At 37.3% G+C, this 25,693-nt stretch overlaps 1 protein-coding gene across 5 annotated transcripts in view; it reads left to right on the forward strand.

The window, feature by feature from the left end:
• Positions 1-25,693, forward strand: part of GLRA2 (glycine receptor alpha 2) — a 218,872-nt gene that overhangs the window by 155,657 nt on the left and 37,522 nt on the right. For all 5 annotated transcript variants that reach the window (XM_025372316.1, XM_025372318.1, XM_025372314.1 and 2 more), the window contains one exon: positions 11,099-11,248. In XM_025372316.1, the coding sequence (XP_025228101.1) occupies positions 11,099-11,248 (150 nt within the window). The remainder of the gene's footprint in view (positions 1-11,098; positions 11,249-25,693) is intronic.

Genomic DNA, 25,693 nt, shown 5'->3' on the forward strand with positions numbered 1-25,693 from the left:
AGTTTTGGCAAGCTACTTTATACAATTTTCTGACCACCATAATGGAGAGAAATATATTCATCTTTAGAAATAATATCAACTCACTAGGTCTGTGTACCATCCAATGCCCAACAAACTAATTGGTCCTCAAAAATCCATTTATAATTGGTCAGTTCCTGCAGATATCAGGCTTAGAGGCATTGCCACCCAATGTCTATTTCTGCAAGCAGCACTTTCATAAGTAATTCTTTACTTAACCACTCGGCTTAGAACCCAACAATAATATTAGATATAGAGAGAAAATGGGGTGAGGGTGGTGACACTGGGATGGGCCAGTAGTCAGTGCTGTCATCATCCATCTCTGCCAAGGAAATCTGATTTTCCCAGCATTAAACGGCAGGTGTGAGCTCTTTAATTAGGCAATAAAAATGGCAACTTGTTGTGGGGAGGGGATCATGGGGAGGGATAGCATTAGGAGATATACCTAATGTAAATGACGAGTTAATGGGGGCAGCACACCAACATGGCACATGTATACATATGTAACAAACCTGCACGTTGTGCACATGTACCCTAGAACTTAAAGTATATATAAAAAAAGAAGCCATACAGAACTTTAGACTCCCATAAAAAAAAAAAAAGATAATTGACTGCTTAAAGCAAAAAATGAAACTGATGCATTGTTAGGTTTATAATGTATGTAGAAATAAAATGTAAAACATAAATAGCACAAAGTCTAGTAATGAAGAAGTGGAAGTATACTGTTACAAGGTTTTTGTACTATAAGTAAGGTCTGGCATTCAATATGAGAGGTGTGGCATCTCTAATTTATCTCTATAAACCCTAAATCAATCACTAAATTAACAAAGAGTTATAGCTAAAAGAATAACAAAGGAGATAAAATGGAGTCATAATATTCAATCCAAATGGTGGTAAATAAAGACAATAAAGGAGAAGAAAGAAAAGATGAGAAAGCAGAAAAAAGGCAAGGTGGTAAATTTAAAGCCGGCTAGAATAATAATCACACTAAACATAAATGGCCTAAATGCTCCAATTAAGAGGTAGCAATTGTCAGACTGGTTTAAAAATCAAGAGTCAAATATAAAGTCACAAACATGTTAAAACTAAAAGAATTGGGGATATAGTGTGCTAACACTGATTAAAAGAAAATTGAAGTGGCTATATTAAAACTAGACAGAGTAAATATTCTTGCTTTTTAGAGCAAATAATACTAACAGTAATAAGCAGGGTCATTTTCTACTGATAAGGGGGTCAATTCAGTAAGTGGACATAACAATTATAAATATGTATGCACCTAATGACAAACTCCAAAATGTATGAAACAAAAACTGATAAAACCACGAGGAGAACTAGACAAGTCACAATCCACATAGGCAGAGATTTCAACCTTCTCTCTCAATAACTGATAGAATATATGAACAGAAAATTAGTAAGGATATTAAAGGCTTGACACAGACTATCAACCAATTGACATAATTGAAAATTACAGACCAACACCAACAGAATTACTTTCAAGTTCACACAAAATATTTACAAAATGAGCCCATAATCTCTGGGACATAAATCAACCCTCAATAAAATTAAAAATTGTATTAGTTTGTTCTCATGATGCTAATAAAGGCATACCCAAGACTGAGTAACTTATAAAGGAAAGAGGTTTAATTACTCACAGTTCAGCATGATTAAGGAAGTCTCAGGAAATTTATAATCATGGCAGAAGATGAAGGGGAAGCAAAGCACCTTCTTCACAAGATGGCAGGAAGGAGAAGTACTCAGCGAAGGGGGGAAGAGCCCCTTATAAAACCATCCGATCTTGTAAGAACTCACTCACTATCATGAGAACAGCATGGAATAAACTGCCCCTATGATTTAAAAAAAAAATGTCAACTTGGCAGTAAAACTATAAACATGAAATTGTACAGCACCATGAATCTTTGGCACTAGGATTAATTTGACTATCTGTATTTTTTTCTCATGATACACTTACTGAATATAGGTAAGAGACCAAACAGAAAAAGCAAAGCCAGAATTCTCATTACCACCTCTGTTAATTACTAGCCATATAAAGTTTAGATATGCATTTAATAAACTCATTTCCCCCCAGAATGGAAATGGAAAGCATGATGGTATACTTTATAGCATTCAATAAAAGATAAGTTGATTGGAGCTACCAAAGCCTTCTATTTTATGTAACAGAAGCACATCTCAGGCTACTGTGGCCAACAGGTATCTCTCATTTCAACAGCTGCATTAATCAAGGTTAATTAAATATTTTCCACATATAAATTAGATACAATGAAATTGTACTGTACAGAAGAAAAAACTTCTATTCTGCTTTATCAATAGTTTTCAGGCATAGTTTGAGAATAATTAAACATTTTTTATTTGTATAAACGTAAGTGGCACAAGTGCAATTTTGTTACATGGATATATTGTGGAGAATAATTAAACATTGACTCAAGCAGGTGGATATGAGGAATCATTCCACGTAAAGAACATCTGAATATTTTGAGATTGCCCTATGAATACATCTTGTTTCTTTTCTATTACAAAACAACACTTGATCATAGTCATTTGTGATTTTTCTCCACTGTAGTGAACTGCTCTCTGTACATGTTCATTAGCATCCTCCTTGATTAGCTGCTGGAGGAATGTCACAGTTCTCTGGGGTCAGCCTAGGGGCTAGGAATATGGATATACTTTAGTTGGCACATTATCACATGGAAGTGCCTTGCCCATGAGGAATGGAGAGGGCATCCAAGCTGTAAGGACATTCAAGTAATCCTTGTACAATCGTGACTCATTATTTCTGTCCTGGGGATAAACATCATGTACAAAATGTCCCAACCAATAACAGCAACTGGCTTCATGGCACAGGAAACAGTATAGTGTCTGAACACAGACAAAACAAATTGTGGGGCTAAAGGAAATAAATTCATGACTTGATTTTCCACTTTGAAACTGAAATAAGGATGTAATTCATGAAAAAAAATTGACTCTATTAAACTTGCCAAAGTTTTCAAAAATGCCAAGACAGTATTAAAAAGAATATTAATGGGAAACACCTCTAAGAAATGTCTATATAATGCCAAACAACTGAGCAACTAACCAAATTCCATGATCTCACTTATCTGTTCAAACAACAGATAAATGCTAATCTAGCACCATGAAACCCTAAACCACTTGACTGGTTCTACTTTCCCAGCAGATATATTTGCAAACTACATAAGTTGTAAAGTCATATAAATAATAAGTATTCTCCTTTCCCTTAATGAAAATAAATCCAGAGTAATTTGGATATCAACAACTGTCATCACTAAAAGACCAAAACTACATTTTTCTTCTTTTTAGTTCTCTTTTTTTTTCTGTAGCTTACCCTTCATATAAAGCAATAATTGTGAAAGAAATTTGAATTTATATAGCACTTGGAAAATTTGACAGTCAACAAAAACTTATGGGGACACTTACTATATGCACAAAAACGTCCTTGGTGACATGGATACAGAAGACATTACTGGATCTATATTCCCCCAAGTATCCTATACTTTAGTTGGGTGGATAAAACACATATGCATGAAGCAAACACTAAACTGGATGATTCTATCTTTAAGTGCATTACAAATTCTAAAGACAGGCAAGGCCGCCGTCGGCTAGAATAGGCAAAAAATTATCACCTTGGGGATGGGATTTGGTCTACTCCTTGAAGAATTATCTGGAAATAAACAAATATAAAATGTGGGAAATGTTTCTATGCTGGGAGAAGGGTTTTTCCACCTTATAACACTATTAACATTTGGGACTGGGTAATTATTTGTCATAAAGAGCTGTCCTTTGCATTGTTGCGTATTTAACAGCATCCCTGGCCTCAACCCACTAGAAACCAGAGCAACTCTTTACTTCCCAGATGAAACAACCAAAAACATCTTCTGACACTGCTGAATGTTCTTGGGAGCAACATCACTTCTGGTTGAGAACCACTGGACTAGACATAGTTACCTAGGTTTTTTGTTTGTTTTTGTTTTTGCTTTCTCTCTCTCAGGGTTTTCCAACCTCAGAATTATTAGCATTTTGACTGGATGTCTTTGTTTTGGATGCTGTCCTGTGCATTATAGGATGTTTAGAAGCATCCGTGACCTCAACTACTAGATGCCAATAGCAGCGCTCCCTGGTTGTGACTACCAAAAATATCTCCAGACATTGCCAAATGTCCCCTGGAATGAAAAGTCAACCTCATTTAGGAACTACTGGTGTAGACAAAGTCATCAGTGGGAATGGATTTGGCTTACTCAGGGCTAAGCAAAGTTGCTTAAACAAAACACCAAGCTTGTGTTACGAAAGAGTGCCATAAGATTGATTAACTAGGATAGACACATGCTGTGCGGGGCCTTGAATACCAGAGACTGCAATAGGCAGCCACAGTAATTCCTAAGCAGATGTGTTTCAAAATGAAATTGGGGTTTTAAATTTAATTTCACAGAAGCAAAAGACTAGGTGCCATGAGGAAGAACTGAATGCAGGTGGACTGGTTAGGAAGTTGTTATAATAACCAGGCATTAGGTGTTGATGGATAGGATTAAAGTGATATCTTTGGAATGGAGAGAGTAAAGAGTAAACCCAGGGTTGCTTTACAGACAGAAATGTTGAATCTGTGCAATAGATTGAATATTAGAGATGAAGACAACGGAGGAGGAAACAGTGGCAAAACCAGGTTGCTAGTGAGAAGGAAGATTTAAATGAGATGAATAAGAAGGAGGTGGCATTTAATATGTTTAATTTTGCAAATACTAACTGTAGCTATTTTAGAATTATCACAGAATGCTGGTGAGAGGTCAGGGCTGAGGGAATAATTTGAGAACTTTGGAAACACAAAACCTTCATTTCCTGAATAAATGCATCCACTCCTATAGCTTTCTTCTTAATTCCTAGAGCTTGATAAAATAAAAATTTCCTTCTCACTCACATTATACTCTACTGTGCAGTGGGTGGCCGTAGGTCTTTTGGGGATCCAATCTTCTTCCATCTTATGGCACTGCCATCTTAAACAGGTGACACCTAAGGTGGCTGCAGAAGGTATAGTCCTAAGGGCCTCATGGAAGATTTTAGAGGTCCTAACATGTATAACTTCTGCCCATATTCCATTGAGGATCCAAGAGAAGTGGAAAATCTACCTTACTGGTAGAGGAAATGAAATTTAGAAGAATATAGCCAGTCTCTGTTATAGCACTCAACATACACACACTACCACCACCACTACCCTGACACACAGAAATAAGAAGAAAGCTATCGGAGTGGATTAATTCATTGAGGATATGAAGATAGAGTGAAAACTGAGGAGGAAAGAGTTCAAGAAATGGAAATACCAAATGGAATAAGATGTCCCAAAGAGAGTAAGGAAGATCAGATGATTCAGAGATGTTGTTGATTCAGAGATGTCAGAGAGCCTGGAAGAGAACCAACCTATATAGAGGTGAAAGTGCCAAGAAGAGGTGAGGTAAATTTCCATAAGGAGGATAATGTCTACTTTGCTGAGACTCTTGCTTTCAGAGACAAAATAGCATCATGATAATTGTTTAAAAAGGGAGTGAGGAAGGAAGGAAAGGAAGGAAAGGAAAGGAAGGAAGGGAAGGAAGGCACCTTATACATCTATACTCCACCTCAAAACCATCATTAGCTTATCTTTACAAATTTTTGAAACCCAAAACCTATCAGCTTGACTTTCAATGCCCTCCTTTGCCAGCCCAGCCTACCTGTCCACCCCTCACCATTACCTCCCAGGTGCCCAGCATATCCCGGTCACTGGGTTGCTCATTATTTGCAAGACCACCATACTCTCTCCCATCTTTATGGCTTTGATTTTACAGCTTCTTCTACCCACCAAAGACCTGGCTCTTCTCAAGCCCTAAAACAAGTGCCACACCACCTAGAAATAAAGCCTTTACTGATTTTTCCATCGACATTAACCTCCCCATATTCCACCAGACTTTTTGTCCTTCCTTTACTTTGTCATGTGGAACCATCTACTTTATATCAGTTATATGTTCATGTGACTGTCTCCCTCTGTAGACCATGGAATTCTTAAGTGGTGAGGCAGGGTCACTAAGATGTACAACCCCAATAAAAAGCAGATAACATTAAAGTCTAGGTCAGAGGCTGGAAAATGTTTTCTGTAAAGAGCCATATGGTATTTTTGGCTTTGTGGCCATTTGGTTTCTGTCACAACTACTCAACTGTGCCATTTTGGTTCAAAAGTATCCACAAACAATATGTAAATGAATGAATATGGCTGTCTGCAAATAACAGTGGACTGAATTTGATCCGTGGACTATAATTTGCTGCCCCATGATCTATGTGAATGATACTTTCTGGAGCACAGCATGAGTGTGGTCCCCTGAAATATAATCTGGGAAGTCCTGGGGAGAATTAATATGCTTCTTAGTCTTCTTTGTATCTTTTACCCCATCTCCCACCAGCACCTAGTACAGCCCTCCATGTAGTAGGCTCTCAATGTTTGTTTTTCTTTTTCTGAATTAAATATGCCTGAAAAGATACCAACTGAGTTAATCATAACAGCATTTTGAGAACTTCATTACCTTTTAAAACTATCTTTCAAGTTTGTAGTAAAGTCGTTCAAGAAGGAATCATGTCCAAGAATCATAAAAAGAATGTGACAAGGAGGCTAGGCGCGGTGGCTCAAGCCTGTAATCCCAGCACTTTGGGAGGCCGAGACAGGTGGATCATGAGGTCAGGAGATCGAGACCTTCCTGGCTAACCCAGTGAAACCTCGTCTCTACTAAAAAAGAAAAAAAAATACAAAAAACTAGCCGGGCGAGGTGGCGGGCGCCTGTAGTCCCAGCTACTCGGGAGGCTGAGGCAGGAGAATGGCGTGAACCCGGGAGGCGGAGCTTGCAGTGAGCTGAGATCCGGCCACTGCACTCCAGCCTGGGTGACAGAGCGAGACTCCGTCTCAAAAAAAAAAAAAAAAAAAAAAAAGAATGTGACAAGGGAAGATGTGAGCTGAAAACATGTAAGGAATAGGAGCTGAAAGAAGAGAATCTGACATCAGAGTTGGGTAAAAGCAACAAAAAGGCATTTCAGTTCTGAGAAACCAGCACCAAGGAACATCACATCATATGTGATAGATGTCTCACAACACCCTCTAAATCCATGTGAATAATGCATTTAATGCCAGCACTTCAATGCTGGAAAGATGTTCATGATTTGGAGGAAACTCGGAGACCAACCAAAATGATTAAAAGACTGGAAGGACTCATTTATGAGCAGCTATAAAAGAAGCCAAATATGAGCTTGGTCTGCTGATTGCTAGAAGAAGATGGAGAAAAGGTGTATAAATTACTGAATGCTGTAAACACTAGGAAGAGGAGGAAAGAGGAGGAATGATGGTCAGCTCTATTGGACTTAGCTCTTGGTATGCATATATCTCGGGCATTAACACATTCCTCTCATTATTGGGTCTTAAAACATTTATGGGCCATCTGAATAATATATAACTGGAAATGCTGTGATTGGTAATGTTCTATTATTACAGGAAAATAGGATTGCTCCAGAAGAGCAAATACAAGACAAACTATTGTTTATTAAGGAAGCAAATGTTCCAGGAATGTTAGGCGAGCTGAGAAAATAAAAACTCACTAATATTCCACTCTTAGAAGTATCAAATATATACAGTTGTGGGTAACAGTAGATCATTCATAACTGTTTAAAGCACAAAGATGCAAAAATAGCTAGATATTTCCTCCCTTCCTTCTCTTTCATTCATTCATTCAGTCAGTCAGTCAGTCAGTCATTCAACCATCAGTCCATCTATCCATCATCGATCCATCCACCATGTATTTATCCACCAATCCATCTATCCATCCCACATAACTACTGCCTTTGCACTATTTGCTAGGTCCTGTGCTGGTGATACAAAGTAATACTGCACAGGGCCTAAACTAAAAACAAAAACAAAAAAAATAAACCTACAGTCTAAGAGTAGGGTCAGGGAATACTTTAAAATATAATTGGCCGGGCACAGTGGCTCACGCCTGTAATTCCAGCACTTTGGGAGGCCGAGATGGGCAGATCATTTGAGGTCAGAAGTTTGAGACCAGCCTGGCCAACATGGTGAAACCCTGTCTCTACTAAAAAATACAAAAGTTAGCCGGGTGTGGTGGCACGTGCCTGTAATCCCAGTTACTCAGAAGGCTAAGGCAGGAGAATCATTTGATCCTGGAAGGCAGAGGTTGCAGTAAGCCTAGATCATGCCCCTGCACTACAGCCTAGGCAACAGTGGAAGACACCATCTCAAAATGTGTGTGTGTGTGTGTGTGTGTGTATATATATATACACACACACACACATATATATGTGCGCACACACACACTCCAGCCTGGGCAACAGTGTGAAACACCATCTCAAAATATATATATACACATATATGTGTATATGTATATATAGATATATAAATTTGTATATATATATACAAATTTGTATATGTATATAAAATTGTAAGTTGAGTGAGATGAGGGACATCTTCCATGTAAAAAGTGGGCAAAGAAGGAACAGATAAGTTCAATAGAGAGTGATAAGGGAACAAAGAAACGTGGCCCCTAACTCAGATGAGAGAAAGGAGAAAGGTTGGGGACGCTTCCCAGGGAAACTGATATCTCAGCGAAGTCCTAAAGAATTCTGAGGCGACTATTAATCAGAAGGAGTGGGAATAACCATCCCAGGTAGGAAGAATAATATGTTTCAAGGACTGGAGATAACAAAGTGCTAGATCATTTTGTCACAATACATGTGGAACTGACACAAGTACTTCGGATTGTTTTAGACAAATAATGTAAGGCAGGTGGTGATCTTAAAAACAATAATTAGAGGCCGGGCGCGGTGGCTCAAGCCTGTAATCCCAGCACTTTGGGAGGCCGAGACGGGCGGATCACGAGGTCAGGAGATCGAGACTATCCTGGCTAACACGGTGAAACCCTGTCTCTACTAAAAAATACAAAAAACTAGCCGGGCGAGGTGGCGGGCGCCTGTAGTCCCAGCTACTCGGGAGGCTGAGGCAGGAGAATGGCGTGAACCCAGGAGGCGGAGCTTGCAGTGAGCTCAGATCTGGCCACTGCACTCCAGCCTGGGCGACAGAGCGAGACTCTGTCTCTAATAATAATAATAATAATTAGAATATATTATGATTGTGGGTGAGTTTTATGTTCCTTATTAATTTTTGTTCCTTCCAAAATTTATCCATTCACAAAATCACACCCTTCTCTGGCCAAATAATTGCAAACATTTATAAGGACTTATTCTGTGTTTGAAACTATTCTAAAATCTTTATGTATATTAAGTGATTTTATCCACTTAACAACTCTATGAGGTAGGTACTATTATTGTTCCTATTTTAAAGATGAGGAATAGAGGCAGAGAGAGGTTATATAACATAACTGAATTATACAGATAGTAGCAGAGCAGCATTTCTTAATTGGGGCATCTTACTCCAGAATCTCTGCTTTTATGTCCGCTGTGCTCCTGCAAACCTTCTAATTCAAGAGCCTATTTTCATATCTTTACTTCTGTAACTCACCTAAAAGTTGATCCAACAAATAATCAGAGACACAGTCAAATATTTTGGGAGAAGAATGTTTGTAACAGCTACATTTATAGTCATAAAATATAAGATAGAAAGTAACCTATATGTCTTACAATGTGAGTGTTTAATCATGGTATAGACCATTAGGCAAGCATTAGAAATTATGATCTAGAAGAAAAATAAATAACATGGGAAATGCTCAGTATAAAGGTCAAAGGTAAATGCAAAGATACAAACTATGATCCTAACAATGTGTTTGTGTGTGTTCGGAAAGGAAATCCACTAGTCAGACTGAGTTCCAATTCCGATCTTGACTCTGTCATTTATTACTTTTGTGACCTTGGGTAATAATTTCATCCCTCTTTACCCCAGTTTTCTCATCAGAAAATTGGGATGAGTTGTTGTAAGGCTTAAAAAATTCACACACATAAAATGCTTAAAATACTGGCTGGCAAGCACTTGACAGATACCAAAATACAGGGAACTATTTAAAAATTAGAACTGGATTGTACACATTCAGATGGTAGTTTAGTAAGTATTCTTTGTAGTCCAGGATGCAGTACTTTGTAACTTCATCCAATTATTTTTCCCTTTTACAGTTGAAAAAATAATTTTAAGTTGAGAGAATGAGGGGCATTTTCCATTGCAAGTAGAAAGTATTTGCTTTCAGAATCTACTTTGTCAAATTATAAGACTTACTAAACACTTAAGCAAACACTGAAGGGTTATCAAAGTTTTCTTTTTAACCAGATACCTTCTCAAGGCTAGATTCTTGATATTTTACTTTGGTTGAAGACTGTTAAATTGTGAGGATTTAAAACTATTTTAGAACTGTGTTTTCATGTCAGTTAGGATCAGTAAATTGAAGAAAATTACAAATTGGCTTCTGAAGAGCCTAAGGCCATACATAGTTTATTTCTCATCCATGTTTTGAAATTATCTTAATTATATTGGTTTTTAAACGTTAATTTAAAAAAATAGAAGTGAGCAGTTTTAATAATAGCACCCATCTATTTTGCCTCAAAGTTTCATTTTTCTTTTTTTAATTAAGAGAATAATTATTTTTAATTGACAAGTAAAAATTGTATATATTTATGGTGTACATGTTTCAATATATGTACACATCATGGAGTGTCTAAATTGAGCTACTTAACATATGCATTATTTCACATATTTATTTGTAGTGAGAACACTTAAAATCTACTGTCATTAAGGAAATTCTTGAAGTCATCTTTGGACCCGATCTCAGGAATAAAGCTACTGGTTCGGGGGGGGGGGGGCATGTGACTTTCAGTGCTCTGCCCAGAATCTTCAAAGTAGAATCAATGGCTTAAGCACTTTCTTAAGAAAACGCTGGAAAATCCTTGACCAAGGAAATTAGGTTATTTTGCTGCTCACACCATTAAGAATCTGGTTTCCTGGCAAGCTTTCATAGTCTCTCTCTCTCTCTCTCTCTCTCTCTCTCTCTCTCTCTCTCTCTCTGTGTGTGTGTGTGTGTCTCTCTCTCAGGTCTCCTATGTAAAAGCGATTGACATCTGGATGGCGGTGTGCCTTCTGTTTGTGTTTGCTGCCTTACTGGAATACGCAGCGGTGAACTTTGTCTCCAGGCAACACAAGGAGTTCCTGCGCCTCCGAAGAAGACAGAAGAGGCAGAATAAGGTATGATTGCCCCTCAGTTCAGACAACGTAGAGAGCTTGAGTTGGTTAGCCAGGCAATATAATTCAGAAAACAGAAGAGCACACAATAAGCAAGAAGCCAAGGTTAATTTTTGTTCTGATTTGTCCTACTACACTGACTTAGTGCTCAGCTTAGGCCTTTAAAATTGGGGAGGACTGTCAGATTCAGCAAATAAAAATACATGTCATGGAGTTAAACTGGAATTTCAGATAACAACAAACAATTTTTCATATAAGCACATACCAAATATTGCATGGGACATACTTATACTGAAAATTGTTTATCTGAAATTTGGATGTAACTGGACTCCCTGTATTTATCGAGCAACTCTAATTGGGGATATATACTCAATTTGACCAAGTTACTTTAAAATCCTGGTTCTTCTAAATATTGACTGTGTGTGTGTGTGTGTACATCACTGATCTGATTGAGTTTTTTTCATCAATTGCTCTGGCTTTATGTAAATTATTCCATACCCATGTAGATTACAACATGATAAATCTAGTGAGACTGATCTTATGATCTCAACTTAAACTTTAGTGCAGAATCCTAAGCTTTACACTGTCCAGAGACTTGAGGTTTGAAATGCATAGCTCAAGATCTCCAGTCCTGTGGTTCCCAAACTTGCCTGCACATTAGAATTGCCTGGGGGTGTTTTAAAAATCCCAAGCCTTAGACACAACCTTACACCAATTAAATCTCAATGTTAGGAGGGGCACCAGCCTCCGTATTTCTGCAGCTCACCAGGCAATTCTGGTGTGCAGACATGCTTGGAAAACACTGTTCTGCTTTATAACCCAATCTTGTAGAGGCTATCAAAAGGCTTGCACCTGTTTTCCATTTCAAACTCTGGGAGAGAAACATACCCTTTGATATGGAGAATGTTACCTCCTGTAACAATACTGCTTGAGAACTAAAGTTAACATTTTATGTACAGTAGAGAGATTTTTCAAAATCTGTTCCAAAAAATATTTGATAAACTAATCCTGCTGGTGAAGTAATAGTTATATGCTACTCTGTTGGAATGAAAACAAAAATATTCCACAGTCACTATTAATGCTGCAAATACGTAGGTGTAAAGCTGAATATCTGTTGTGAGACATTGCTTATATTGAGGAGTTTATGTGGGTATGAGCTCACTGAGTTCTGACTGCATCCACTAAAAGGTTTCCTGCACATACTCTGGGCTGAAAGAGATAAATCTGTCCTGTTAGCTGCCCTGTCTCACTCTTCGCTACCTCTCAGGAACATTTTGTCCTGCCATAGATAAGGAGAACAAGTAAACAAGCACAAATATCCTCTTTGCTGTACGTTACCTTTTAATGTTGTGCCTTTCTCAATTTTCTCCTCACTGCCTCCTTGTTGGTGCTATCGTTTCTTTAATCACATTCACAGAAGTTCAGCACACAGCAGCAAGAGTTCAGGATCACTTGTGCCACCCAGAAAATATTCTTACATTATGATGGTATTTCAACACAAAACAGTATAGAACTCATGCTGCAACCGCCTCAGTGGATGGTTTAAGTCCTTCAACAACTTCTTTTACATATGGTAATACTGCTCAGGTTTCCCAAACTTCCTTATCGTAATAAGACTCACCTAGGACCCCTCTGAAACATACTAATTCTCAGTAAAATTCCTTTCAGATGTTGATTTATAAAGTTGGGTGGAATACAAGAATCTGTACTCTTAATAAGCACTCTAGGTGATTCTTATGATGAGATAACTTTAAGAAACACTATCCTGGCTTACTGACTGCATGCTCTCCTAGACCAGAGATGGAAAATGGGTTTCATTTTGCTTCACAATTCTAAATAATTGTTAGGGAATTTTTTAATTACTGTGTGAAGGATTCTTAGACTGTACCTGGGCTCTGTGGGAATGAGATCTGTCATCAATTAGCAATGTCTGGCATTACATAATAACAGATATTAAAGACTAATTTTTTTAAAAGTATAACTAGCAAACAAGTGGGGGTGGATATGGAATAATAAAAAGACAAAATCAATCTAAAAGAAAGAGGGAATGCAGAACAAGACAGATAAAGAGAAAGCAAATAGAGAAGTGGTAGATTAAACCCAAATATATTGTAAATACAGTGAAGGAAAATAGAATAAATACCTCTATTAAAAGACAAACATTTTCAGATTAAATTAAAAAATAAAACTCAACTCTAGTCTGCCTCCAATAGGCACACCTATAATATCAAGACACAGAAAGCTTCAAAGTAACTGTGGATAAAGATATATCATGCTAACGCTAACCAAATAAAGCCAGTTTAGCTCCATTAATATTAGATAAAGTAGACTTTAAGACCAAAATTATTACTAGAAATAGAGATATTTCATAATTAAAAGGATCATTTCAATAGGGGGATGTGATTACTATAGATACGTATACAACGAATAACATGGCCTCAGAATACACCAAGTTTAAATTGACAAATATAAAGAAGAAATAGACAAACTCACACTCATAGTGAGGAATTTTAACATACCTCTCTTAGCAACTGATAGAAACAAAGCAGACAAAAAGATCAGTAAGGATATAAAATATTTAACAACATAATTAACAAACTACACCCTCAAATGCAGTAAACACATACTTTTCAAGTCAGAAGAAACATTTTGGTACATTTACCATGAGTTGGACTATAACGCACTTCATAACAAATATCAAACCACTGAAATCATATTATCTGATTAAATAGAATTAGGCTAAAAATCAATGGTACAAAGGTAACTAGAACATCTCTATAAATTGGGAAATAGCCAAATACTTCTGAAATAATTCAGGAGTCAAAAAGAATTCACATTGGAAGTTAGAAAATATTTTGAATTGAAAGATAAATTGTACATATCAAAATATATGAACTGAGCTAAAGCCATGCTTAGTGAAAAATGTATACTTCAAATGCATTTTATAAAGATAGAAAACTGAAAATTGATTATCTAAGAATCTATTTCATGGAGATAGAATGAAGAATAAGAAATTAAATCCAAAAAGTGTAGAAGGAGTGAAAAAAACACGAAGAGCAAAAATTAATAAAATAGAAAAATGGTCCATTGAGTTTACTGATTATCTTGTCATGAATATTTTCAAATCAGCATTTGGGAAGAAACCAGATTGCAGTAGTTTAAAGTAGGTGAGGATATGGAATAAGCAAGTATAGATTACTTGAGAATTTAGCTCTCAAAGGGAGAGAGACGGGGTAAAACAAATTTCTGCACAATCTCACTTCCTGTCATGATTAGACTACTCACAGGTTAAATATACATATTTATTCATTCAACAAATGTTTATTGAGCACCTACTATGCTTAAACATGGAAACCTGTGAATATAGTAGAGAATGAGAGGGACAAAAAAGTAGAAAATGAGGTTGAAGAATAGGTAATTTCAAGATTTATTTGCAGGCCAGTATAAAGGACTTTATTTTATCCTAAGTGATTGGAATCCACTAGTTAGTTTCAATATAGCAAATAGGCTATTGAGTGGATAGTTGTGGTGTCAAGAGTAGCAGCAGATAAGTTAGGAGGCTATTGTAGAACTATAGGTGGAGATGTTGATGGCTTAGATTATGGTATTGGTCATAAGAATGAAGGAAAGTGGTTAGGTTCAGGAATCTTTCATTTGTTCCACAAAAATTTATTTACTTCTTACTATGTGCCAGGCACTGTGTAAATCCTCAGAATACATTGCTTCACAGGACAGAAAAAAATGCAACCTTTTGATGAAACTTACATTCTAGTGGTTATGCTTTGGAGGTAAAACCAATAGGTCATGCTGATGCATTTTATGTGAAGAGGTGAGAAAATGAATTGAATATGACTCACAGATTTTTGGCTTAAGCAACTGGGTAGGTAGTGTTACCATTTATTAAGATGGGGACTATTGTGACAAGTGCAGATTTGGAGTGGAACTCGAGTCATATTTTTATGCTCTTAAATTCAGATGCCCATGAGACATCTCAGTAGAGTTAGCAAGTAATTAGATAGAAATATGTGCTCAAGAAAGGGATAACATCTGGAAATGTATATTTGGCAGTGACCAGCAAACAGATACTGTTTTAAATCCACAAAACTAAGTGAGATTACACATTGAGATAATACAAACAAAAAAAGTTAAACATGGAAAATCACAGGTTCCGTAAACATAAAACAAAAAGGAAAGAAAGACTGAGCAGTCTTGCTGTTGAGCATCTAAATGCTCATAATTGAGTGTTTGTCATTTTTTGTATGATATAAAACCATTTTAACTATGTTTTATTGTTTGATAAAACTTTTTTTACTTTGCAATAGTCAACATTATAGAGTTGTAATGTCTGTCAGTGCCACTTGCCACTATCAAAATTGTCCTTGTTTGAATTAAATTAAGTGAATTACCTAATAACAATGAAGATACTGTTCTTATCTCAATTTACAGATGAGGAAACGAATGCAAAAAGAAAATAGGGTGAGGCCAGGTGAAGCAAATAGGGTGAGGCAAGGTGAAGCAAATAGGGTGAGGCAAGTGAGTCACACAAGTACAGGGTCAGATCCTGTTTTATTTTTTATTTAGTGTTTTGTTCACCATGGATTTTTCGTATTAATAATGATATTTTAAAACGTTACATTAAATATCATTTGAGTACTGGAGTTTTGGGTATCCCCTCAAATTTTGCCCCGAGGCCTCACTTGTTTTCTCCTAGTTTGGGGCCCACCTAGTCATGAACTACTAAATTAATTTTCACAGAAATGCACTGTGGCCTGAGTTAAATTTTTTTTTTAATCATTTAAAGATGTTCAATATTTTGGCCAGGAGCGGTGGCTCACACTTGTAATCCCAGCACTTTGGGAGGCCGAGGTGAGTGGATCAACTGAGGTCAAGAGTTCGAGACCAGCCTGGCCAACATGTGAAACCCAGTCTCTACTAAAAATACAAAAATCAGCCAGGCATGGTGGCATGCACCTGTGGTCCCAGGAACTCATGAGGCTGAGGCAAGAGAATCGCTTGAACCCGGGAGGTGGAGATTGCAGTGAGCCGAGAACACGCCACTGTACTCCAGCCTGGGCAACAGAGCGAGACTCCATCTCAAAAAAAAAAAAAAAAGTAAATACTCCCAAGGCAATATGTCATCTCTTTAATTTCCTACTGAGAAACTGACCTCTAAAATAACATACAGGTTGATGTTTTAGAAGGTATAACAAAAAATAAGAGCAGATCATCTCCCAAAAAGACAATGGCATTAAGCTTCATTCAAGGAAGGTATTTATTGAGAGAACACCTGAGATTACATTTACATGCATGGGAAGAGTGTCTGGTGTTTACTGAGCAATCAAGTTATCAAATGGGGTCACTTTCAAGGAGTCGCCAGGCAATGTGCAACTAGATGTATTTGCTTTGATTATCTTTTCTAGGTTTTGCAAAGCAGCCACTGTCAATTTTATCAAAACAGAGTTTCTCAGAAACAATCACGCCCAGATCTTCCCTGACAGAACTAGCCAACTCCAGTCTATTAGAAGCTGATGCCCCAGGTCTATGCAATAAAACTCTATTTTAATGTTATCTCCTCAGCTCCAATAAGAAATATGTGCACCATGAGAAGTTATAACAACTTCTCTACCATGCAGCCTCACCTGCATTTATCTCCCACTTTCATTTTATATCTGACTGCATCATACCTTACTTCTGGCATTGTGCATAATTTCAGATGTTTCCAGTTACCCAGATAGCCCTGACTTCTTTTTGGTCAGCTACTAAATAGAAATTGTGGCTGCTTGAGAACATGGTTATGGCATGTAGGCCACCTAATGACAAGTTGCCTTTTACTTATTTTTCTTCTATTTTGTTTTTAATTGACACATAATAAATAGTTGTATATACTTATGGGGTATAATGTGAGGTTTTGAGGTTTTATACATTATATTATGATCAAATCAGGATAATTACTGTATCAATCATATGAAACACTTATTTCTTCACCAAATCATCTCTTCTAGATATTTTGAAATAAACAATACATTATCATTAACCATTTTCACCCAACTGTGCAATAGAAGACCAGAACTTATTCCTCCTATCTAACTGTTAACATAGTACCCATTGACTAATTTCTCATCTCTTCCGCCCCCTCATTTTCTGTAGGCACTGATAACCACTATTATACCCTCTACCCCCATGAGATCAAAATTTTTAGATTCCACATATGAGTGAGATCATGTCTTTGCAGGGACACGGATGGAGCTGCAGGCCATTATCCTCAGCAAACTAACGTAAGAACAGAAAACCAAATAACACTTGTTCTCACTTATAAGTGGGAGCTGAATGATGAGACTGCATGGACACAGAGGGGAACAACACACACTGGGGTCTTCTGGAGGGTGGAGGGTGGAAGGGCAGACAGGATCAGCTAAAACTAGTGGGTACTAGGCTTAAGACCTGGGGTGATGAAATAATCTGTACAACAGACCCCCATGACACAAGTTTACCTGTGTTAACAAACCTGCACTTTTACCCCTGAACTTAAAGTTTAAAAAAATGAATAATATAAAATAAAAGGCTGCTTGTTTTGAACAACTATGTGCCAACAAATTAGAAAACCCTGAAGAAATGGATAAATTCCTGGACACATAGAGCCTATCAAAAGTGAATCACAAAGAAACAGACAACAAAAACAGACCAATAATCCAGATTTTAGCCTCAAACCCCAACGCAATGGCCCAGGCAGGAGAACAACTTAGAAGTCCTTATTCTTCCACTTGGTAGGCCCGTAAGCCCCATACTGTCTATTTCCTCTCCAATGTTCTAAGGGTTTCAGATCTTCTCGTTCCAGTGATACAGCAAGCCCAACTGGTGAAGGCTAGAAGACAAGGACCCGGTGTCAGTGGTCACCTGGGAGTGGATCATTTAAATCCATGGGGTTTCACCTCCAGAAAGTACAATTCAATCCATGTTTAGAATCTCTCCAGTTAGACCAGCACTTCTATTCTTTGGGAGTAAAATCTCTGTCCTCTCTTATTGGAGACATACCTTCAAATACTTAAGCATGGAGAGCTGGTAGGTCTTCTTGAATCTCTGCTAAATTGATCTAGCCCTTTTTATGATATGGCTAACAGCCCCTCACCATGCTGGTTACCCTATCTACAGTTTGCTAATGGGCATCTTGACGTATAAGTCACAGAATTTGAAAGGTCGTCTAGGTATGATCAATATATGACATGAAACAGCAGTAGTATCCCCTATCTTTATCTGGACTTTTGAATACTTTTAATAGAGCACTAAATTACAGTATTGCTTTTAAGTAGTCTGATTCTATGATTGGCTCATTTTGACCTTGCTAATTCTTATTAAACTCCCAGGTTTTTTTTTTTTCTATTATTAACATGAATAGCTATCAAGTTATCCCCTCTTGATTATGTTCTTGATTTTTTTTCTAACCTAAATAAAGGACTTTATATTTATTCCTATAAATTTTCATTTTGTTGGATTTGGCCATTGTTCTAGATTATAGTAATCTTTGTGATATTGATTCAGTCATTTGGAAAATTAGGTGTCACTTCAAGATGTGTACCATAGGCAAATAAGTGTCAATGCCCTTTAGCCAAAGACCACCAGGAACAAACTTGTAGTTAAACAAGGTGGGTTTACTACTCTTTGCAGTGAGGGAGAACACATAGAATGAGGGGTGGGGGGTGCTGATCTCTACCTATAAATTGGTTGATTTGAAGGGGAAAAGTTAAGGAAGCAGGAGTTTACTCTAGATCAGATACTGTCAGCAAGTGGGGGAAATTCAATAACCTCAATCAATCTTATCTATAGAAAGGCCGACTAGAATGAGAATAAAACTGTAATTGGTTAAAAAAAAAAGTGGCAGGAATTTTAACCAAGAGAGAAGGATGTTCAGTATTTTGTAAGTAGCACAGTGATCTTGTTTTGTCTGTGCTTAGACAAAATCATGAAGTGGCCTTGTTTTGTCTCACTTTACCAAGGTTTTAGACCAACTTTGTCTAAGGCAACTTGGGTTGTGGTTTTCTCCTCCTAAAATGAAGGGGCTAAATTGTCAACATTGAAATAGAGGCTTTATAATGTCACAGTGCTGTGACTTTGGTAGGCAGTTTAATTAAAAGCAAAACCTCTCTGTACCTCAGTTTCAGAGGTACAGAAATGAATAATATTTACCTTATAGAACTGTGGTAAAAATGAGCTTTCCTGAATAAAGCTCATAAAACAGGCCCTGGCACTTAGTAAGTTCTATGTTTAGTGATTGCTCATTTTGTGTCCACTGTCTCTACCACATAGGTATGTAGCAAACTCTGGGTCATAAAGGTTTTTGTGTTCAATTTATTGGGGAACATGTTATACAAATCAAAATCAAGTATCTTAGAATAACTACAATAGCTCTTCCACTTCTACTCCTCTTATCTTTCTTCCACAAAGGGAAATTAGATTGCATGGCAAAATATGGCCTATATACAACTTTTTAAATAATTTTATTCATAGGAATAAAATAATGACTTTGTGTTTTCACTCTGCAGTGTCTAAACAAGAGAGAAGTAGACTAAGCTAGGTCTTAAATGCATGGAAACCTTCTTCTAATGTAGAGAATCCATTAAGATCCTTCAAACCCAATTAGAATGTAAATGGACTTTGAAAGAAGGCTGTTGGAATGCAGATATCACTACCACTAAGTCTAATCAACAAACAAATCTAAGCAAATGAAGAACTCATTGAATTATAATTAGAGTAGGGTCAACTTGGAGAATCCTGTTTAAGGCTTCTTACCCTTTTCTCTTCCTCTCCAAAAGCTTAGAGCAATAGTTCTCAACCTAGGGCAATTTTGCCCCCAGGGGACATTTGACAATGTCTGGAGACCTGTTTGGCTGTCACACCTGGGAAGGGGAGCTACTAGCATCTAATAGGTAGAGAGCAGGGATGCGGCTAAACCTCCTGGGATATACAAGACAGCTGCCCACACAAAAAATTGCCAAGGTGTAATGCTGATAGTGCTGCAGTGGAGAAACCCTGGTTTAGAGCATTGTCAGGCTATACTTCTTGATATGCAACAGTCTCAATTGTTTTCTCTTTCTTGTATGCAAATCATGTCTCACCTGAAAACATTATCTGCACATCATCAGGAGAGCTCTTTCAGTTCTGCTACCCTCAGTCAAAGTGAACTCTTCCTGTAAGATTTGTACACAGGTGGAGCCCACTGGGTGATGGCTTGTTGTCTTTCCCTTATAAAAGGCAAATTCTACCCATCAGCCTGTCTTTGAAATTTGGTTTCTTTATCCAAATGTATGTTCAATCGAGTATGAAGGAAAGCTCCATCTGACTGGCTTCATTTATTAAGACACAAATCATGTGGATCCACACACCACATGTCCTAAGAAAACAGATTTATGACACTATGCTTCATGTATGAAGTAAGGCAGGGTCCACATCTGGAAAATATTAGGTGCAGACTCTGAATTAATATCCAGATTCTGTGAGATGGAGAGACTTCTACGTGGGTAGGAAAAACAATGTTATTTATTACACCTATTTAGGAAATGTTCAGTAGTGTGGAAAGTCATAATGAAAGCTTACTTTTAGGATTAATACCTGGATGTATGTGATTCAACAGGTACACACAATGATGTTTAGTGTAAAAAGAAAAAGACAGTGGGACAGCATTAAATAGAAGAACAGTGGTTTCAACCATTCTAGAAGGAATCCAGTGGAAACATTTTTATTCGGTTTGTTACTGAAACTGGGAGAAGGCATATAAGAAGCTTCACTATTTAAAACAGCAATAAGCACAGGAATTGAGAATAACCCATAATAAGCACACTTGTCTAGTTGCAGAAAACAATTAACAGTTCACAGACTTGCGCTGGTACAGACCACACCTTGAGCATCCTGCTCTAGACCAATGCTTCTCAAACTTTGGTGCAAATGAGAATCACCTGGAGGCCTAGAGAGACCCCTTTTTTTTGTGGATTCAGTAGGCCAGAACAGGACCCAATATTTTATTTTTCTAACAAATGTCAGGTGACAAGTGATGTTCCAGAAAAACCCTAAAATACCTTTAGTAATAGCAATACTATAATCATCCTCCATACCTTTGCTACTAATATGTCCATAGTCATATCCAAGACATTAACCCCAGTGATCAATTCAATTTTGGAAAATTGGCCACTGAAAGATTAACAAACAGAGAATAAGATGTTTTGTAAAAGATGTTTAGACTCAAAATCCCTATAGGTCTCCTTTTTCCTTGTCCTTGGAAAGGAAACTCCATAATCATAACTCTTATTTTTTTTCCTTTCAAGAAGAATATAGTGAAATGGTGTGTGTTCTCTTTTATTATTTAACATGTTTTCCATGTTCTGCCACCTGTTTGCACAAGGTGTTTAAATAAGATTTCACAGATCATTAATTAAAGCAACAACTGCTTCCTTAGCAAGCATGATGTTGAAAACGTTGTAACTGCCTCCCCAGGGAAGCCAAAGGTGTGTTTGCTTTTTATCTTAAAGGTTGAGGAGTTTAGATGAGGCTTTAACAGACTTGTATGGATAAGGATTTGGACTTTATTATGAAAGTCATTATGAATAAATAAATGTCATGGTACTTTGTAATTGCCTATACCTAGGATATAGAGCTGGTGCTTGTCAGGGACAAAAAGACCTGAAGTATTTTTTTTTTTCGTTCCCATGAAACTTTTAATACCATCACTGTATATACATGTACATAGTGTTTTACATGGTCTCAAACAGCATAAAATGAAATCATACTGTATACATTCTTCTGCAATATGTTTTTATCCCTTAACATTATATTTTTGAGATTTATCCATGTTGATATGGTTAGCTTTAGTGCATTAATTTTAACTGCATGGTATCTACTGCATCACTATATAAGAAGATGGGAATTTTTTTCTTATTATACTTTAAGTTCTAGGGTACATGTGCACAATGTGCAGGTTTGTTACATATGTACACATGAGCCATGTTGGTGTGCTGCACCCACTAACTCGTCATTTACATTAAGTATGTCTCCTAATGCTATCCCTTCCCCCTTCCCTCTCCCCACTCCCCACATTAGGGTCTGGTGTGTGATGTTCCCCTTCCTGTGTCCAAGTGATCTCATTGTTCAATTCCCACCTATGAGTGAGAACATGCGGTATTTGGTTTTCTGTTCTTGGGAGAGTTTGCTGAGGAGTGATGGTTTCCAGCTGCATCCATGTTCCTACAAAGGACACGAACTCATCCTTTTTTATGGCTGCATAGTATTCCATGGTGTATATGTGACACATTTTCTTAATCCAGTCTATCTTTGATGGACATTTGGGTTGGTTCCAAGTCTTTGCTATTGTGAATAGTGCTGCAATAAACATACATGTGCATGTGTCTTTATAGCAGCATGACTTATAATCCTTTAGGTATATCCCCAGTAATGGGATGACTGGGTCAAATGGTATCTCTAGTTCTAGATCCTTGAGGAATCGCCACACTGTTTTCCACAATGGTTGAACTAGTTTACAATCCCACCAACAGTGTAAAAGAGTTCCTATTTCTCCACATCCTCTCCAGCACCTGTTGTCTCCTGACTTTTTAATGATTGCCATTCTAACTGGTGTGAGATGGTATCTCATTGTGGTTTTGATTTGCATTTCTCTGATGGCGAGTGATGATGAGCATTTTTTCATGTGTCTGTTGGCTGTATGAATGTCTTCTTTTGAGAAGTGTCTGTTTATATCCTTTGCCCACTTTTTGATGGGGTTGTTTCTTTCTCAGAAATTTGATTGAGTTCTTTATAGGTTCTGGATATTAGCGCTTTGTCAGATGAGTAGATTGCAAAAATGTTCTCCCATTCTGTAGGTTGCCTGTTCACTCTGATGGTAGTTTCTTTTGCTGTGCAGAAGCTCTTTAGTTTAATTAGATCCCATTTGTCAATTTTGACTTTTGTTGCCATTGCTTTTGGTGTTTTAGACATGAAGTCCTTCCCCATGCCTATGTCCTGAATGGTATTACCTAGGTTTTCTTGTAGGGTTTTTATGGTATTAGGTCTAACATTTAAGTCTCTAATCCATCTTGAATTAATTTTCATATAAGGAGTAAGGAAAGGATCCAGTTTCAGCTTTCTACTTATGGCTAGCCAATTTTCCCAGCACCATTTCTTAAGTAGGGAATCCTTTCTCCATTTCTTGTTTTTGTCAGGTTTGTCAAAGATCAGATGGCTATAGATGTGTGGTATTATTTCTGAGGGCTCTGTTCTGTTCCAAAGGTCTATATCTCTGTTTTGGTACCAGTACCATGCTGTTTTGGTTACTGTAGCCTTGTAATATAGTTTGAAGTCAGGTAGTGTGATGCCTCCAGCTTTGTTCTTTTGGCTTAGGATTGTCTTGGCAATGCAGGGTCTTTTTTGGTTCCATATGAACTTTAAAGCAGTTTTTTCCAATTCTGTGAAGAAAGTCATTGGTAGCTTAATGGGGATGGCATTGAATCTATAAATCGCCTTGGGCAGTATGGCCATTTTCACAATATTGATTCTTCCTATCCATGAGCATGGTATATTCTTCCATTTGTTTGTGTCCTCTTTTATTTCACTGAGCAGTGGTTTGTAGTTCTCCTTGACGAGGTCCTTTACATCCCTTATAAGTTGAATTCCTAGGTATTTTATTCTCTTTGAAGCTATTGTGAATAGGAGTTCATTCATGATTTGGCTCTCTGTTAGTCTGTTACTGGTGTATAAGAATGCTTGTGATTTTTGCACATTGATTTTGTATCCTGAGACTTTGCTGAAGTTGCTTATCAGCTTAAGGAGATTTTGGGCTGAGACAATGGGGTTTTTCTAAATATACAATCATGTCATCTGCAAAGAGGGACAATTTGACTTCTTCTTTTCCTAATTGAATATGCTTGATTTCTTTCTCTTGCCTGATTGCCCCAGCCAGAACTTCCAACACTATGTTGAATAGGAGTGGTGAGAGAGGGCATCCCTGTCTTGTGCCAGTTTTCAGAGGGAATGCCTCCAGTTTTTGCCCATTCAGTATGATATGGGCTGTGGGTTTGTCATAAATAGCTCTTATTATTTTTGAGATATGTTCCATCAATACCAAATTTATTGAGAGTTTTTAGCATGAAGGGCTGTTGAATTTTGTCAAAGGCCTTTTTTGCATCTATTGAGATAATCATGTGGTTTTTGTCTTTGGTTCCATTTATATGCTGGATTACACTTATTGATTTGCATATGTTGAACCAGCCTTGCATCCCAGGGATGAAGACCACTTGATCATGGTGGATAAGCTTTTTGATGTGCTGCTGGATTCGGTTTGCCAGTATTTTATTGAGGATTTTTGCATCAATGTTCATCAGGGATATTGGTCTAAAATTCTCTTTTGTTTTGTTGTCTCTGCCAGGCTTTGGTATCAGGATGATGTTGGCCTCATAAAATGAGTTAGGGAGGATTCCCTCTTTTTCTATTGATTGGAATAGTTTCAGAAGGAATGGTACCAGCTCCTCCTTGTACCTCTGGTAGAATTTGGCTGTGAATCCGTCTAGTCCTGGACTTTTTGGTTGGTAGGCTGTTAATTATTGCCTCAATTTCAGAGCCTGCTATTGGTCTATTCAGGGATTCAACTTCTTCCTGGTGTAGTCTTGGGAGAGTGTAAGTGTCCAGGAAATTATCCATTTCTTTTAGGTTTTCTAGTTTATTTGTGTAGAGGTGTTTATAGTATTCTCTGATGGTAGTTTGTATTTCTGTGGGGTTGGTGGTGATATCCCCTTTATCTTTTTTTATTGCGTTTATTTGATTCTTCTTTTCTTCTTTATTAGTCTTGCTAGCGGTCTATCAATTTTGTTGATCTTTTCAAAAAATCACCTCCTGGATTTATTGATTTTTTGGAGGGTTTTTTGTGTCTCTATCTCCTTCAGTTCTGCTCTGATCTTAGTTATTTCTTGCCTTCTGCTAGCTTTTGAATGTGTTTGCTCTTGCTTCTCTAGTTCTTTTAATAGTGATGTTAGGGTGTCAATTTTAGAACTTTCCAGCTTTCTCTTGTGGGCATTTAGTGCTATAAATTTCCCTCTACACACTGCTTTAAATGTGTCCCAGAGATTCTGGTATGTTGTATCTTTGTTCTCATTGGTTTCAAAGAACATCTTTATTTCTGCCTTCATTTCGTTATGTACCCAGTAGTCATTCAGGAGCGGATTGTTCAGTTTCCATGTAGTTGAGCGGTTTTGATTGAGTTTCTTAGTCCTGAGTTCTAGTTTGATTGCACTGTGGTCTGAGAGACAATTTGTTATAATTTCTCTTCTTTTACATTTGCTGAGGAGTGCTTTACTTCCAACTATGTGGTCAATTTTCGAATAAGTGCAATGTGGTGCTGAGAAGAATGTATATTCTGTTGATTTGGGGTGGAGAGTTCTATAGATGTCTATTAGGTCCACTTGGTGTAGAGTTGAG

This window comes from Theropithecus gelada, chromosome X (assembly GCF_003255815.1).
Source record: "Theropithecus gelada isolate Dixy chromosome X, Tgel_1.0, whole genome shotgun sequence".
NCBI lineage: Eukaryota > Metazoa > Chordata > Mammalia > Primates > Cercopithecidae > Theropithecus > Theropithecus gelada.